Source organism: Brachyistius frenatus, unplaced genomic scaffold (assembly GCF_029030835.1).
Source record: "Brachyistius frenatus isolate BFR_SWC_R1_liver_20210118 unplaced genomic scaffold, ASM2903083v1 Contig_17, whole genome shotgun sequence".
Classification (NCBI taxonomy): Eukaryota; Metazoa; Chordata; class Actinopteri; family Embiotocidae; genus Brachyistius; species Brachyistius frenatus.
The window spans coordinates 2,448,546-2,466,170 of NW_027210616.1; the positions used below are offsets into that span (position 1 = coordinate 2,448,546).

At 41.8% G+C, this 17,625-nt stretch overlaps 1 protein-coding gene across 1 annotated transcript in view; it reads right to left on the reverse strand.

The window, feature by feature from the left end:
• Window positions 1-17,625, reverse strand: part of zdhhc9 (zinc finger DHHC-type palmitoyltransferase 9) — a 26,201-nt gene continuing 8,576 nt past the window's right edge. The window contains exons 2-9 of the mRNA XM_069694307.1: window positions 16,068-16,228; window positions 10,688-10,846; window positions 8,522-8,659; window positions 8,093-8,141; window positions 7,112-7,214; window positions 2,742-2,845; window positions 2,427-2,523; window positions 1-916 (exon numbers count right to left, since the gene is read on the reverse strand). Coding sequence (XP_069550408.1) covers window positions 716-916; window positions 2,427-2,523; window positions 2,742-2,845; window positions 7,112-7,214; window positions 8,093-8,141; window positions 8,522-8,659; window positions 10,688-10,846; window positions 16,068-16,228 — 1,012 coding nt within the window. The 3' untranslated portion in view covers window positions 1-715. The remainder of the gene's footprint in view (window positions 917-2,426; window positions 2,524-2,741; window positions 2,846-7,111; window positions 7,215-8,092; window positions 8,142-8,521; window positions 8,660-10,687; window positions 10,847-16,067; window positions 16,229-17,625) is intronic.

The window sequence follows — 17,625 nt, forward strand, 5'->3', positions numbered from 1 at the left end:
AAAAGATGGACAGAAGTGACAACAGTACTGAATGCAGCAGTATCAGAATACAAGGTAGACTTAGCCTGGAAGGAGCCTTCAGGGTTTGCATGTCCTCCTCCTGCCTGGACGTCGTGTTTCTTCCACACCACTCGTCCAGCCTTCTCCTGGTTTGCATAGGGCATTTGATGTATGCACAACACGAACTGACTGTATAGGAAGTTTTACACATGTCCAGAAGTCATACCTTCTGTCTTTGCCAGACATTTGCAAGGAGTATATTAGAACTGGCCTCTCACGATAAATGTCGTTATGCAATTTTTAAATAAAGAACAAATGTAGTACTGACAATCAGAGGAAGCCCACAGGTGGACTGCGGCTTGAGTTTTTTTTTTTTTTTTTTTTCTGCAGGTCTCCCAGCAGCTTCTCCTCCTGCGTGTCTTTTCCATGCAGTGTTCAGGAGACAGGAAGCTGCTGACTTTCCATTTAATCCCTCCTCCTCCTGCAGGAGCAAGTGTCACTCAAACAGCCCTGCAGCTACCGGGGAGAAGAGGAGGGAAGAGGAGGAGCTGCAGCAGAATCCCCCGCTCTCCTGGGATGGAATGAGGGTCGGGAGTCGGAGAATAACCGAGACACCCGCACAGTAATCAGACGTTGATCATTAATGTTTCACTTCCTGACCGGGCAGGCAGGATGCTGGAGGAGCGGCTGTGACCGGAGCCGCCCCGTCATGCAGCTAATGGGTCTTGTCTTTGACCGTGGATGTCTCATCAGTCTCGGGTGAAGCCAGGGGCGGGATCGTCGTAGCCGGAGAGTGCTCTTCTTTGGGGGAGGTGCTCTTCTCTGCTGAGGCAGCGATACTCGGCTTGGCATCATCAGGTGTGTGCTCATTGGGGATGAGTGGAGCTGTGGTTTTCTGTAGGCAGAGGAAAGCATGCTGAAAAAACGCAGAGGCAGTGAGATCATCTGACGACAAACTGAAGGGAGTCAGAGGCTTTACATGTACAAATATTAAACAAATGTAAACAAGCTGGGTGCAGAGCACAGAATCACTCCCTACATCTAAAAGACTGGAGTTGCTGAAACAAAATGGACACTCTGAAGGCTAGTTTATGACAACAAGCTAAACTGTGCTGCTCCCTCTGATTATACCGCAGACATCTTGCAGGGCTGAACTGATGAAACAACACGGAGACTAATATTAGACACTGGATGAAGCTAAAAGAATGACTAAAATAAAACTGAAGCCGCCAGCGGCCCGATCAAAAGACGGCAGGCTGACACTCATTTCTAATTGAAACGTGTGAAAATCAAATTTGTCAGAGTTTAGTTCAGTGATTGACAGGGTGCCACAAGGTCACGGTTTTAATGGTTTTAGTATTTCTCTTTGAATATTTAATCCTCGTGATGAAATAAGACAAATTATGTGTTATAAGAAGTTCAACGTTCAAAAACTGCTTAATCAAGGCTCTGAATTCGTTTTGATCAGGTTTGATTGACGGTGATCACATAGAAATGATTCTGATTCAAACGTTGCTGAATCCTGATTGGTGTATAAAAGTGTGGTATTGCATTTTTCCAGTGGAGCCCCATTTGCTTTAAAAAAAAAAAAAAAAAAAAAAAACAGGGAAAAACCACAGAGAGGAAAAGAACTGTGGAAATCTCATGTAAAAATTAAAAAAAAAAAAAAAACTGTTCAAACTTAATGCAGATTTTCTGGGTCTTAAAGTTAAAATTATTAAATTAGTTTAAATAATTAAATGATCTTTTCAATGCTAATTATAAATATAGATTCCAAATTATGTAGATCTTCTGTTTAGTAGTACCATTTTAAAAGATATAACGTTGACAAACATCATCAGATGCTTCTTCTTTTCTGTCTGATTACTCTCCTCTTTCGTTGTTTTGAATGGCTTCACAATATGTTTGCTTTATTGTGCAGTTCTGCTCTGCAGTGAACATAATTTCTTTGCACTGAAACGCTTGTTTATAATTGACCTAATTAGACCAAAGAAGTAGAATTTATCAGCTATTGAAGACAGTACAAGCAAAAACAATTACACTACCACCCTTGGATACAGCAGCAATGATTGGGTTTTCCCAATTGTGTGGCAGTGAAACATTTTAATGTCTGTTGTTGTCAGCAGATGAAAACACAATGACAACCACTGTACCAGAAGAGGCTCAAAATGATCCTTTTTCTCTCACAAAAATATCTCTGTTCTCCCCAACTCACTGTTTTATGTCTCCTCTGTATTCATTATTCTGTGCTTTGTAGCCTCGATCCACTTCAGACTCAGAGCGTGTGAATGGAGAGGCTACAGTGAGTGAGTGAGTGAGTGAGTGAGTGAGTGAGTGAGTGAGTGTGTGTGTGTGTGTGTGTGTGTGTGTGTGTGTGTGTGCGTGCGTGCGTGCGTGCGTGCGTGCGTGTGTGTGCGTGCGCTCACCGTGGTTTGTGGCACTGGGTTGCTGGAGGAGGACGGAGCAGTGCATGCTGCAGGAACGGTCGGTTTGTCCTGCGTCAGTCCTCGTCTGTCCAGGACGCTGGAGGGTGAGACGAGACAATCAGTCACTAACCGCGTCCTGATCATTAGTCACCAGAACGAGGCGACAGAGAAACGGACAGATCTGAAAGTCTGTCACAGGACTCACTGACAAAAGGGAGAAAGTCTGGGACATAAAACTAAACGTCGAAAACAACGCAAGAAAAGATTCAACACAAAATCCTGTGTGAAACACAACAGGAGTACTCTGGCCGTTACCTCGGATACGTCGGCCCACACAGCACCTCACAGCAGTTTTTGATGATGTTCTTGTGGCTGTAAGGGTTCTGGACTCTGTTCTTCCCCGACCAGGATCCTTTAATCTGGGCACAACAACATACATCACAGGGCTTATCAGTGGATCAGAAAAAAACCTCTCAAACCATCACCCAACATCCTGACTTGCCTCGAGCCTCTCTCAGCTCTTCTTTCATGAAGATCTTCCCCGTGCTTATACCTTATTCAAAAGCATAGCTCCAGTTTTAGATGTTATCCCCGCAGGCTTAGGTTTGACCTACTAAAAATCTATCTTGTCAGGATTTAATGATTCCTGGTTTAATGGGAAGTCTGTGTGCCGACGGGTGCGAGCGGGCAGAGCAACGAGAGATTAAAACCACCTTAATAATTCATTGAAAAATCGAAGAATTCGCACAAAGGATTCCCCCCGCGATAAAGTCGCTCTTCGTGGCAGAACAGGAGGCCAACATTTATTTGTTTCGTTTTAAAAGGGGAAAATGACTGACTGTTTTATACTGCATGTTTTTTTTCATTAGTTTTTTTTTTATCTGCACAACTGCATTTAATGCAAATATTCTAGATCATTTTAAACATTTTCCAAAAAAATTCAGCTTGAAGTTTTGGTATCTGTGGAAACCTTCAGACCCCTCCCGCTCCCTTGACTTTTTTAAATATCATATTTTAAATAAATTCTCTGAATATATTAACTGGATGTTGCCACTGCAAAATCGAGATTAGAGAAAATCTGAGCAGGTAAAAGGTAAAATTGCTGATGCAGTCATCTGTGTCACCTTCAGTTCAGCAGTGAGCTAAATGATCAGCAGCGAGTGGACTCGTGTGCTTTTGCTCCGAGTTTTGCTGCCTTACTTTGCTGATGGAGGTGGTTGGGGTTGGAAGCAGCCAGAGAGAAATACCTTTAGACATGTCTTCCCCTCCTTTGTGTGTTTTATGTGATTCAAAACTGAGTCACAGTTAATATTCTCCAAACAATAGAGCGTGCAGATCCACTGCACCCTCCCTGGTCTGAATATGCACTTCAGGATGTAGGTACAGCACATCCCGGGCGACGACCGAAAGAGGGATCAAATCCTTTGGTAAATGCAGCATTCAAGTACCTAACCAGCTCTGATCAGATAGTCAGGATTGAAACTGTCTTAAACTTCCACTCTGTGTCTTTTAACAATGCCCCTAATGATGTTTTTTATAATAGTTTTTGAAACGATTTTTTTTTTTTTTTTTGGCCGGAGCTCTTTGTAATGGTGCAAACAGAGCTGCATTAACACCACAGCAGATGTTAACACAGAATGTCTTTTACAATTTGTTTTGTTAAACTACCATTAAAATGGAAAACACAATAATTACTCATAATTTCTGAATTGATGGATTTAAGTTTAACTGTAACTAAACACACAGGTTAGAAAATATTTGTATTTATCCAGTAAAAGCTGCAGAAGAAGAGAGACTGCCCTGAAACATTAAATTTAAAGGCATCTGTAATTGACTGTTTACTTCCACAGCACCGTTTCCACGGACTGACCCTCCTGCAGGACAGAAAACAGCTTTATTTTAGCTACTACAGATGTAGGTCGGCAGTCTGCACACAAGGCGCCTCAGTGCTGCATGCCTATGTGTGTCTGCATGTATTACTGAATGTGTGTGTGTGTGTGTGTGTGTGTGTGTGTGTGTGTGTGTGTGTGTGTGTGTGTGTGTGTGTGTGTGTGTGTGTGTGTGTGTGTGTGTGTGTGTGTGTGTGTGTGTGTGTGTGTGTGTCAGACAGCTGACAGAGCATGCATCATCCTGTGGGAGACCAGAGCAGCTACAACACTCAAGGTGCCTTCCCTTGTTCGCCCCTCACTCCACCATTCCTATCTTCCTCTTTTACTCCACCCTCCTCCTCTTCCTTCTCCTCTTCCTCTTCCTCCCCCCTCCTCCTCCTCTCTACCACAGCAGTGTTTCTGGAGGTGTGCCCAGCCCCTGCAGGTATCGATGCATCTATTATTAGGCCAATCGCAGATATTGAAAAGGCTGAAAGCCATTGTTTGGACACCACACTGTAGGTTCTCACTGCAGAGCTGACTAAATGAAGAAAAAAAAAATGAGGGCAGTCATCCCACAGGAAAGAAAAGGGGGGAATTATAAATTAATCATTGCAACAAAATATGAGTGCACTCTCTTGCTTTTAGCCATCTAGAACCTCCCACAACCACCATCATCATCATCGCTGCTGCTTCTTGTCGGAGCCCCTGCAGTTAGATCTGGACTAACAAAGCCTCCAAAAGTATACACGCTGTATATACACAGACACGACACAAATGACTCCCTCTGTGGATTCATCCCTTGCATCACAACCACTCATCATCTGCTTTACATCAGCCCAAGTGTGTGTGCACGTCTGTTTCTGTGGTCGGTGACTAATTAACGACTTAACCAATCGATGCTCCACCTTCCCTCATATAGCTTCTTCTAAATGTGGTTGAGAGACCGAAACCAACAGCGATGTTTTTGTTCCTTTTTCAGCTCCATTCTGTCAACACTTTTCTTGAGAACAGCAGCTTTTCAGACGTGATTTTAGATCATTCCACGACATGAACCCGCTGGTGAGCAGAGAGAAGTCCAGCTGCTGCTTTTAGTATTCAGCGCAGAGAATTTGTCATCGGACTCAGAGCAGAATAAAACTGCTCCTGCTGTACATTTTTGGTCTCAGTGAGGCTGAACTGGATGGGAAAAAAAAAAAGGGTATTAAACTTTAAAAAGTTGGCACACATATTGCTGAATTCCAGTCCGATTACCTATATGCAACCTGTGTTTGCTTTAACTGCAGTTATTCTAACATGAGGTAGGCTCTTGTTGTTTCAGCCTTCATTTTTCTTTTTATCGGAGCTTGCAACACTTTCTGTATTTGCTTTCCTTCAGTTTACACTTGTTTAACAAGCTACAGTTTACCACCCGTGTGTCCTTCAGTGCTGAGCGAGGTGGTGCCGTTGTCAAGGTAACAGCTCTCTGGTCTTAGAAATTGTAGTGTTTACACCGCGGCGATATCCGTTTATCTTTCCAGCTCCGTGAAGCCAGGCTGCCTAATCACAATATTTACAGACGTATTCTTAAAACTTTATCTTCATCATGTGTCTGACTTTGACAATAAGCACTAAAATAATATGTGCTGGAAGGAGGATTTTATTCATCCTTTTATCAGTGTGGTCGGACTTTGCTCTAATTTCTGATCCAATCATAAGTGATCTGTGTAGTTCCATTAAGAATGAACTATTATTCACCTCATGAAAAGGACTGGTGAAATGATGGTAAATCTGCAGAGCCTGAATATGTGAGCTCCTGCCTTGATTCATCCAACCCAAAGTGTGTGACACACGCCATCAGTCCACAACAGGACAAACTGTCAGCGTGATGTTTTGCCTCGCCAGGCTGTGACAAGTAAGGTGTCCTACATGTAGGCACCAAAAACCACGTGGTTAGGGTTAGAAAGAGATCTTGGTTTGAGTTTTAAAAAAGTGTCAGTCATGTTAAGTATGTCATGCAAGTTTAATATGTTTCTTTACGCCTGACCTCCTCTCTACATCGACTTTATCATTCTTTATACTTCATGTACTTTGAACACGACCTCCTTAAAAGGTTGGACATAGGCGTGTGTAGTATTTACATCTGGGCAAGGCACAGTATCCTCTTGTGGATTGACCCGATAGCGGGGTGATTTACTTCACTGTATGACTAAAAACAAAAAATGTAAGAAGAGTAGATGTATTCAAGAATAATTTCTGTGCTTCTAACTGGCCGTTTAAAAAGGTGGAAATGCAGGCATTCATTCAAACTGCTGAGCTGCATGAGATACGAGTCCTTTGTTTTTTATGTAAGCTACAAAACAGTCCAAGTGCATTATTATCTTCTGATGGCGTTTACCACTCTCGGGTCATTTGTACAGAACCAAAGTGAAACTGGTTCTTATGTTCTCTGTTCAAAAGTAAGAAAACCTCATTCAAAATCCCCTCTGACACTAACTACTAGAATAAAAGCCCTTATCAATAGTATGTTGAGTGGCTTGTCTTCTATGTTTACATAACTTTAACAAACACCATTTCTCATGGGAGCTGCAGGTTTTTTTTGTGTGTTTCTTTGCTTAACTTTGTTAAAGTGGAGCTCTCTTTGTCTTTGGATGCAGAAAGTAAACCTAGAGATGAGTTACAGATGCTTGTGGAACAGCGGCTTTTTATAAAGACAGTGTAAAACCTAAACAAACTGATGTGAAGATTCATATCTGAGAAAACTGCCTGTAGAAGCGACAATAGTATTATTTCATACCCAGACATGTTAAAAACGACCATGCGGTGAGATGCACTTACATCCTCGTTGGTGGTCTGGTTGAGAGAGATCAGGTAGGTGTGGAAGCCGGTCAGTCCCACCACCGACCACAGGGTGAAGAAACACACCAGCACCTCCAGCACAGTGAAACTCCAGTTAAGAAAACAGCAACAGATGTGTCGTGCCCGACTCGTGGTCACTGATCAAACAGTGGGCAGCAGGTGACAGCAAAACAGAAGAATTTATGTGACATGATTACAGCCAGTGACTGCCAGCACAGGAGGAAAGAGGAGTACGAGGGACGAAGGGGGATTTTGCCCTTTTAACTGTGTGAAAAAAAGAAATGAACAGCTGGGATCTACGCGAATTAAATCCATAAAATGACAGATACAGTAGTGTTGAAGCTTCCGTTCCTGCACGATAAATAATTGGGGCTACAATAAGAACGGTGGCAGATTAACCACTAAAAAACATAATAGTGTGAACACAAGTCCTTAATGTCACACAGCAGTAGACAAACTTCTCGTTTGTTGTCCAAGTCTTGTCCAAGTATGGACAAAAATGTAACTGCAGTAAGAAAGGGACTTTGGCATACTTCCGTGTAAAACTAGGCCTGTGTGTGTGTGTGTGTGCATGAAGGCAAATAATAGAAGAACTAGAACAGTCTGCCAAGTTCAGAAAATGACATTAGTTTACAGTAATACAGCCTTGAAAACCAGTAAAAAAGGCAACAATTATGTCATACCATGATATCCAAAATCTAAGATGATATCGAATCTAATATCCCGATACGATAAAATTTCAATATATCGCCCAGCCCTATGTTGAAGCTTATGTTAGAGCACACAATAGCGTCCAGTAAGCCGTAATATGCTGTTGTGCAAATCTTGACAGGCTGTCGTGTTGACAGCAGTTGCAGGTAAACTGAGATTGATTTACTCTTCTATTAAATGAAATCCAGCAAACATTATATAGACAGATTTTAGCGGTATGAGCTGTGGCCAGCGGCTTAAAAAGGATATGTTCCAGGTGTTTCCTTCAAAGTGTTCAAAAAGCCATTATCCACTGAGCCTGTGAACAGCGAAACACAAAGAAAGATGGTTTTTAGTCAACTGAAAAGGCACAATTCTGACATATTACACAGTATTAAGATAACAAAGCCCACAGCTAATTATCCTGACAAGAAATACCCCCTCATGTTTCCTCGTCTCTCAGCCTTCTAGTGTTGAGTAAAAGAAGGAAGGATAAAAGGGAATTATGTCAAGCTGTTGGCTGCTGTTGGGTGTCGTGTCACGCTTCAGGAAAAGCCCGGTCTGCAGGAAGTCATAGATTCATTTACATACAGACCAGGAACAGCTCGCGCACAAGTCGTCCTTCCTGTTCTGCCACATTTTCGGAGCTATACATGTTCAGCTGCTTCTGATTGGACAAATGGCTGACATGATACTCACGCATGACCACGTGGATGATGTCAAAGGTGAAGATGTAAATGGTGAGCAGGGAGAGGGACAGGGTGAACAGGTAGAAGTATCGGTAGTTCCTCTTGCCCACACAGTTGCCCACCCATGGACAGTGGTGATCAAAACGGTCTGTGAAAAGAAGAAAAAAAAAAAAAGGGTGAGGTGACCTATAAATATGTAAAATGTAGCAGAACCTGCAAGTGAGCTTTCATAAGAGAGCAGCCATTTTTGGAAATCAAATAGCTGTTAAAAATACACCAGTTTTATTTAGACAAAGACATCTTTATGCGTCAGTTTCTGAAAACCTGGTGTCTAAATATAGGGACTACTTCCTCTTTGCCTCTCCTCTTCTATCATTTAGAGGCGAGCCAGATGAAAAGCAGGGCAGGGTCAAACGGACAACGGAGGTAAACATCGTACTTTACACTTCTCGCTGCAGCAGACACCGCTGCACTCCGCAGATGCAGTTTCACAACAATACACAGTAAATACCGAGGCACAAACACAAGACATGAAGCAGTTTGTTGATATAAGGTCAAAATGAATGGATCATTTTCAGATTTACAGAAGTATTCACACACTTCTGTTGTTCTGGGTTTGTATTCACAGGGTTCTGAATGAGGTGGTAACCAAAGTCTCAGTGCTCCTGCTCTAAATGAGTCTGTGTTGGGGGAACTGTAAAGGTCATATAAGCCTTGCAAACATGCCAGTAGCACGACTGAACCACTTTAGTGCTGAATAAAATATCTCAACTGAAACTGGAGAGATTTATAAAATATTTGGCACTGACATTCATGGCCCCCAGAGGAGACCCCAGAGGAGCCCAATAACTTTGGTGATCCAATGACTTTTCCTGTAGCGCCATCATCTGGTCAAAATATTATTTGTTCAGTACTTTGGTTTGTAACCAAATAACTGCTAAACTAATGACATTCCTGTCAGTCTCAGCTTTTACTTGCGCGGGCCCGCTCTTCAAACAGCAAATGTATGTACGCCCGTTTGAGCAGTCTTTGGCGTGTTGGTCTTATCATGAGCAGAAGTGGATTTGGACGTGCAACATGCACTTAAACAATGTGTTTCAGACCAAGCACTTAAATTGTTACAATAGAGCCTTATATCTTGTTAAACAGACTCCCCCAAATCTTTAGACTGCGTATAGACTGCAGTAGAGTTATAATCCTCGACACTGTTCATTCAATATTAAAGCTCAAAGCACTTTACTTGCCTAATAATCAAAATGATTCAGCATTTCTTCCGTGTGCAGTGATTCAGGGGTCTGGAAGCCGACTAGCACTTAAACCCAAGAGTTATTATTTTATTTCAAATTGAATGCACTGGACTATCAAACTGACTAAACTGTACATTTGCATCTCATAATATTGAAACGGTCCGGCGTTTTTTTTTTTTTTAGTACGATGCATATTCTTTCACGACTATAAACACAGTTACGTTGGGGAAGAAAGGATGTGACTGCAGTAAAAGAAGGACTGAGGCATGCTGCTGTGTAATACAAGGCCTGTGTGTGTGTGTGCGTGCGTGCGTGTGTGTGTGTGTGTGTGTGTGTGCGTGCGTGTGTGTGTGTGTGTGTGTCTACCGCAGGTGTACACAGATGAGCCAGTGTTCACAATGACTGAGCGCTTATTCCCTCACTGAGCTTCCACTGTCTCCTCTCATATCGGCGGTGAGTCGACAATCCCTTCAAACACATTCCTCAATCAACAGCAGCCAAATCACTGCTAGTCTGCAGGGCTGAGTGATGACACAGCTACATACACACCTCACAACACGACACACTTAACGCTTCAAAATTCAAAATTCAAAAGCACATTGTAAAAAACAACAACAACAAAAAACACATTCTCTGTGAAGTTTTTGGTGCATTTCTCTCCGTTTTCTAAAACTTCTGCACCCTGTCTGCTTTGTTCAACATTTATTTATACATTTTAATCATTTCATCACGGCGACAAATGAACACACAGGTAATTAAAGTTGAGGCTTCAGTAATAATCATCATGTCAGCAAGCTATTTTTCCCACAAAACTTCACACCCATTTCTATTTCGGTGCAACTGAAATAAACCCACCTCATCTTTCCACTTTGTAAAGGGTTTGTTTGAACAGCAGAAGAACTGACGGCAGATCAGAGGAGATGTCTTACCGACGCAGTTGTCACAAATGCTGCAGTGAGATGCTCGAGGTGGTCGGAAGATCTTGCAGGTGTAGCAGTACTTGAGCTTGACGATCTGGTTGTTGATCTGGACGTTGCGGATTCGAGGTGGCGGTCGCTGCCCGGCGGGGACGTTCCCATTGGCGGCCTCTGTGGAAACAAAAAGGAAAACATTCGTCAATAGGCGATGCCAATCTCATGCTGTATTCCAAATGCAGACTTACGTGCTAACGCGCACTATTCTGAGTGCGTTCAGTGTGTGGAAACTACAAGTATCCAGATGATGTACTCAAAACGATGGGACACTTTTTACATTCAATGATCGCCATCCTGGCTACGTAGATGAGAGGGAGGGACCGCCGACGTGTGCTGTGCATTTCAATACTCGTATTACCATACTACCATTTAGTATGCCAGAAAAGATTTAGTATGTCCCACAATCCTCTGCAGCAGAAGATACGTCATATCGACTGAGCCGCCGGGAGAGTAATGCTCCGCCCGTTTGCAATTCACAAAAGGTAGAAGAATGAGAGGCATTAAAAAAAAGAAGTGTAGGGTTAAGTGTAGTAATTGTTACCCATTTGTATGCATACCACAAGCAACACTACAGACTTTGTAATGGAAGTTACTTTTTCTACTCTGAAGTTGTGACAATTTTCTCATTAGTTGAATTGTTAAAGGGAACTCGCTGTGTACAGTTTGTTTTATGCCTGGAGCATTTTGTATTTTTTTTTGTATTACTGAAAGTAAAAAGAAGAAGTGTGTGAGTCCTAACGCAGCTAAAGAATTGTCAGATTGCCGTGTCTGAGGAAGCTGTAGCTGTTGCAGAACATCTTATAAAAGTCTTTATTTTGTTATCAGGGACCGACATACTGCTGTTGGGTAGAAGCCATCAGTATGTTTACTGTGTGCGTTAAACAGAGGGCACAAAAACATTCTTTTTGGGGTTAGATGATCAAAGCCTGCAGATGTGTTGGCAGGTGCTGCATTCGAATACTACGGTTATTTCCGGTAAGTGCAGAAAGACCATGTGCAATTTGAGACGACACTACTCTGTCGAAATTCGCGTTCTACACACGTCAGTGTACTAAGATGTAAGAAGGACATTTGGAACACAGCTTTAGTCACATAATAAATTATTCTCAGGTTTAAAGGCTGCAACACCACCACCACAGATGAACACCGCCGAGAGGGATTTCACACAAAAATACGAACTTTATATATTCACAGAGGTGCTGTTTCTTGCAGCCCTGTAGCACTGGATTGCAGTGGATTGGACAGGAGCTCACAGTTTTCTGTTCCCCTGCTGTGTATTTCTTAAACAGGGAGTGAGTAATGTGAGATTCACTGACAAGGACAAGAAAAATATAAGGCGTAAATCTTGACGGCTGAACCTTGAGGACGTCAGTGAACGGCAGCACTGGCTCGATACGGTATTGATGATGGTGGATTTATGTGTAATCATTGCTGAGCTGTTCATATTATTTATTTGCAGCACAATAACGCACCGTGTCTCGCTCTGTTTGGACTTCAACTAACAGTGGAAAGACTGTATTTCACAGTCATATCTTTTACATGAGGCGGTCTTGTTTCGGCTCAGCAGTCACAAACCAAATGTAGTAATCATACATTCATTACTGTTGACAATTCAGATCTTTCTGATTATGTTACACTGCAGGAGCCGGGAGGTTAGAGAGGCAGGCTATTGATCATAATGTTGCCGGCTGAGATCTCTCAGGAGAGAAAGTGCTGGTGAGAAATCTGCCATTAACATGCTGCAGTGGGCGTGAAGTTAATGGAAAGGAGCGAGCGAGCTCATTAGACTTTCTGGGGATACATTAAGATAAAAAATGTTGTATTTGTGGAAATTAGATTATCTGGACTGGAGCAAGTTTTCAGAGATGAGCAGAAGGAAAATCCTACATTAACTAATGACATATTTATCATTTGTACAAAGCACTCAAAGAAGATTCTCTATTATGTAAAACAAAACCGTTTCTGCACAAATAGATCAGCGAAACAAGCACATTTACAAGCTTCTATCAAAGCCATCCATAAGACGTAAACGTGAGTACATTTCTTTTTTCAGACAGCACAAAATACTCGGCATTATGCATCTACAGAATGCAGGATTAGTGGCTTTTAGGATAAATCAGCTGGGAATACATTTATGAGTCATCACTCACGGGGAATGATGCCACTCCCTCGGGTGAGCGAGGCTCGATCTGCTAGTGGCATTATGTATTTCAGGAGGATGCCTCTCCTCATATTAGCATTCCCCCTCGGGACTCCCGCTAACAGGCGGAGGGGACGGAGCGTCGAGGCTGCAGCAGCCTCATCAACATGCCGGCCCGGCTCCTCGACCGGCTTTCAGCACACCCACACTTACAACAGCAAACAGCTATTCTAACACTCCGAAAAAAAAACATACTGCCTAACATCTACAAGAGTGGGATGAAAGGCGTTAAACAAAGTGCTTCATTTAAGCTGGCATGATGTGGTTATGTGATTCATTTTAGCATTTTAGTCGTGAATGCTTTGCTATTTTGAGAGATTGCTGAGATGTGGTATGTAAAAAATGACACCAAATAAGGAAGCTATAAGACTGAAATGAGGCAATCAGTGAGGGGTTTGAGAAACGATACGCTAAACAAGGTCGAGGAAAACAAAAAGCCAATGTGCTGCTAAAAGGTTGTTGTGATTTTAAAGGTTCAGTTTCCCATTTAGGGAATTACACTGATTGTTTGTTTTTTTTCATCCAGAGGAGACGATTGAAACCAATCACAGATCTGCACATTTAATAGGGAGCAGCTGGTTAACTTAGTTTAGTATAAAGATGAGAAATATGGGTGAGCACCTGACAAAATATACCAACCTGCTCCTCTGAGGCTCAGTGATTAACAGTTTTATTATAGACAAGAAACTGAAAATGACAGTTTGCCATTTTTACAAGAGGCTACGCAAAAGACAATTTATTGGCTTGGACAAGCAACTTCCTGCAGTTGCCACTGGCTACTTCGGCAAGAAAAAAAAAATAAAAAAAAAATAACTAAGAAACATCCATCAGTTAGATTTACATATTGTTTAGTGTTCTATGTATGACATATCCTGTTAATCAATTTGAGACTGATAACAGGTGAATTGGTGGACGATGTGGATCACAGATTATGTCTTTAACTAAAGTGGCATTTCTGGTGTACATGTTGTCCATACTGTATAATATTATTGGAGATAATGTTAATGAAAAGATATTCTAAAACTCCACTAACCTGAAACAAAAATCACAGACATAACTTCAGAATTTGAATTTAGAATGTTTTGAGAATTTTCTGATATTTTATTGAATAAAAAATGAATGAAAGATGTGTTAAGATATGTATTGATATATTTTAATTGTTCATAAATGTGCTGCCTATTCTGTAAATATTATTTTATCTATAAAGTGAAAAAGAGTGAAGAAATAACTAAGAATATCCATCATTTGTCATGGCAAGTACAAAACTCTATATATCTAAACTCTATCTACTCTACTACGATCACATAAGGCAAAGGAGAGCAGCAAAGCATCACATCAGAGAGGCTAGAACTGGGGAATTACTGTACTTTAAAAATAACCAAATAATGGATTATTAAAAGAGTCAATAGACACATTTTGTCCACTGACTAATCAATGATCAGCTTTAATTACACAGATCATTTCTAGTGTGATTTCCTCATGCGGGTCACACGGTCTCCACCGGGGTCATAACGGCCAAAGTTAGATGGTTAGACGACGGAGCTTTTGTCATCCAGCGAGTAGGATGAGTCATAATGAGAGCAGCGCTGGCTGCCAGCTAACACCATCCTCAGAGGTCTGACTGCCTCAGCCTTGGTTTCACAGCCATCCTCTGTCATGAGCGGACACCAGCCTCCACCCAGGCCTCTTGTCTGGAGTGAGAGAGCATGAGTGATGGCTGAAGGACACTGAGTCTTTTAAAAGAGACAAAGAGCTCTGAACAGCCACACAGGGGAGGAGGTAAAGAGGGCAGGGTGGGATGCTGTAGAAATATTGGAGAATGAAAATACAAGAATGCAAAGGAGAACAAGGCTCATTTGGTTTTGTTTGCAAATGATTTGCTGTCTGTCCGAACTAACAGTGTGTTTGGGTAATGAGACAAACAGAGTCCTTGTAATGAAAGTGTGCTTTAGACTGAGCTCTACATCCATGGATGAGCACATCCAACTCTCAGCAAAATAAAGCAAAACAAACATGAATAAACCAACAGGACTGAGGCTATCTGCTCGCTGCTTAGCTAACCAATATACTGAAAAATGAATGCCTCCAAAACATTTCCACATCAGTTACTTCCACCTAATTTCCACGTCTCTGGATGTAATTTGAGGCCGACAAGGTTTTTGGCAACACCCTCGATGATGATGATGATGTAACAGCACATGGCCTGTAATAACCATCTGTCCTGGGGCTGACTTCACATTTGAATGGATGTAGATAAGGGAAATATGCCTGAGCCGTTATCAGTGCTGACTGTGAATAATAGCACTTCAAGGACAGGTACTGGAAAGTCATACTGGAAGAGGCGAGGCCACAGGCTACTTCAAAAACCTGGGAGAAATCAGCACTGCTTCTCAGCATTATCACCTAAAAGGTGCATGACTGGATGGATACACCACAAGAGCAATTTTACTCTCATGCAAATAACATGTATATTTTTAACCCTAGAATTTTATCAAATCTACTTAAACCTACAACAACTAAAACATCACCTTAAAAAGTTGATATGCTGTAGAGCAAACTTGTTATCCTATTTACACATCCAGCAGTTACAGAGCAACATCATTTTTTTTTTTTGGAGTGGAGTTTGTGTTCACCTGATAAAAGTAGGTCAAACATGTACTCTTTTTTTGGGGGCTCAGCTTTTGGTTCCTACCGACTGCAGAGGGAACATCTGGCTCTTTAGCTGCTAAATGCTACACAAATGCTGCACAGCTCGTCACCTACTGTGTCTGTCTGCTGTTTGCAGATTCAGGAGGTAACTTGTGTCTAACAATGATAAGAATGTATGAAAAACGTGTTTTTCAAACTCATATCTAGAGGCCATTACACCTATTTTCTCAACCTACTTATTTCTATTGACATTCTTTATGTAAAGACTATTTCCCTCCAAAGGTCTTCTGTAAATGTGTTTTTCTTTGCGCTCTCTTCTCACTGGTTAAAAGTAAATAAGGCTCAGTTGGAAACAGGGGATGTCATAAATTTCTGGGCATCAACATTTGAATCAGATTCTGATGATGGTCAGTTGTTTGGCCAGTGCCAATCTAACCTGATCAAACCACATCCGCACACTGCATATTTCTGTGCCTGTAAACTCACCGATTTCCATCTCGATGAAGGTAGCCTCCTCTGGAAGGGCCCGCGGCAGCACGCCGGGGTCACTGAAGCTGGTCCTCAGCAACATGGCGATGACGAAGAGGAAGAGGAGGGCGGCAAAAACTGGGATAGCAGGAGACAGATGGACGGCCAGGTACGGACATCTGCAGAAGAAAAAGATTATAATTAAAGGTAAAATATATGGTTGATAAGTGGGTTATATTTTATAACACATTACTGAGATAACGTTTTTTTTTTATTATTTTAAGGTGAGCTGTCAAAGTCAAAGTTTTCTGGTTCCTGTACCTCTAATGTGAGTATTTGCTGCTTTTATATCACTGCCAACAAAATATGGCATTTTGGATTTATTTTTTTTACTGGCCAAAAACAAGACACGTGACATCAGGTTTAATGTGATTTCTGACCTACTACAGACAAAACTGTAGATTCATTTACGATTAAGATTCATTACAGTTAGGCTCCTAAATTTCATGAAATGATTTTAAACAGTTTATATTTTTGCATCTCAGCAACACCTGACGAATACCGAGAGCCTTTTCAGTGAGAGCGTGTGCACTGAGGGCATGACATGACAAATACATAGTCTGAACTGCTGTCCTGAGCGCAAGGTCGTGAACTGCGAGAGCTGGACCGTGCCGAAGTCATGGCTGCGAATAAACAACACCATGCCACGCTCCCCTCACCTTCTGGAAGAGTGGACACGCATTAGCATACTGCAGCTCCTTCTGCCAGACCGTCGAGATGAGAGCCAGCAGGGCTGCTCCAAAAAGGCCTGCTGCTCGGTACGATAACAGATGTGGGCTGCAGTGCAAAGTGCTGCGACAGACCTGAGCAGCAGCAGCAGCAGCAGCAACAGCAACAGCAACAAAGGCTTCCACATGCAGTTATTAATAGTTAAACCATGTGGCCTCGTGTGCCTCCTATGAGGCTGAGATCATATATTCATAATGCAACACTAATGTTGCACTCCAGGATTGTAAGGGACTGGGGCACATCCTGAGCAACACTAACTTTTTACTGTATGTCATGCATAAAACTGCCCACGCGCTGTACTTCATTACACGGGAGACACAAATGTGAACCATTGAAACTTTATGTGGACAGAAATGTGGACGTTTTATAGACCCAATGATTATTTGATTGCAAGAGAAAATAATTGGAAACTTCAGAGACAAGTAATAATCAGTAAATGCAGTTTTACATATGATTCATTTGGATTTTTACAGCAGCATCAACATTAAATCACAAGATGCATTTGTAATTTTGTATTTGTATGCAAAGTAATATTCCTTATGGACAACAGCCATTTATCTGGATCACATATCAGCCTCGACGCTGCATATACTGTTCCATAAATGACTTATGAATAATTCTGAGCAGCCAAAACTGCTTGAAACCAAACCTCAAACATGATGATAGTTTTAATACTATGTGACAGTTTCTGGTCTTTCATTGATCAGACCTGCACTTTACAACCGTGGCCATTCTTTCATGTCAGTATCAATGTGATGTATCAAATCTGATGATTTTTTTTTAGATA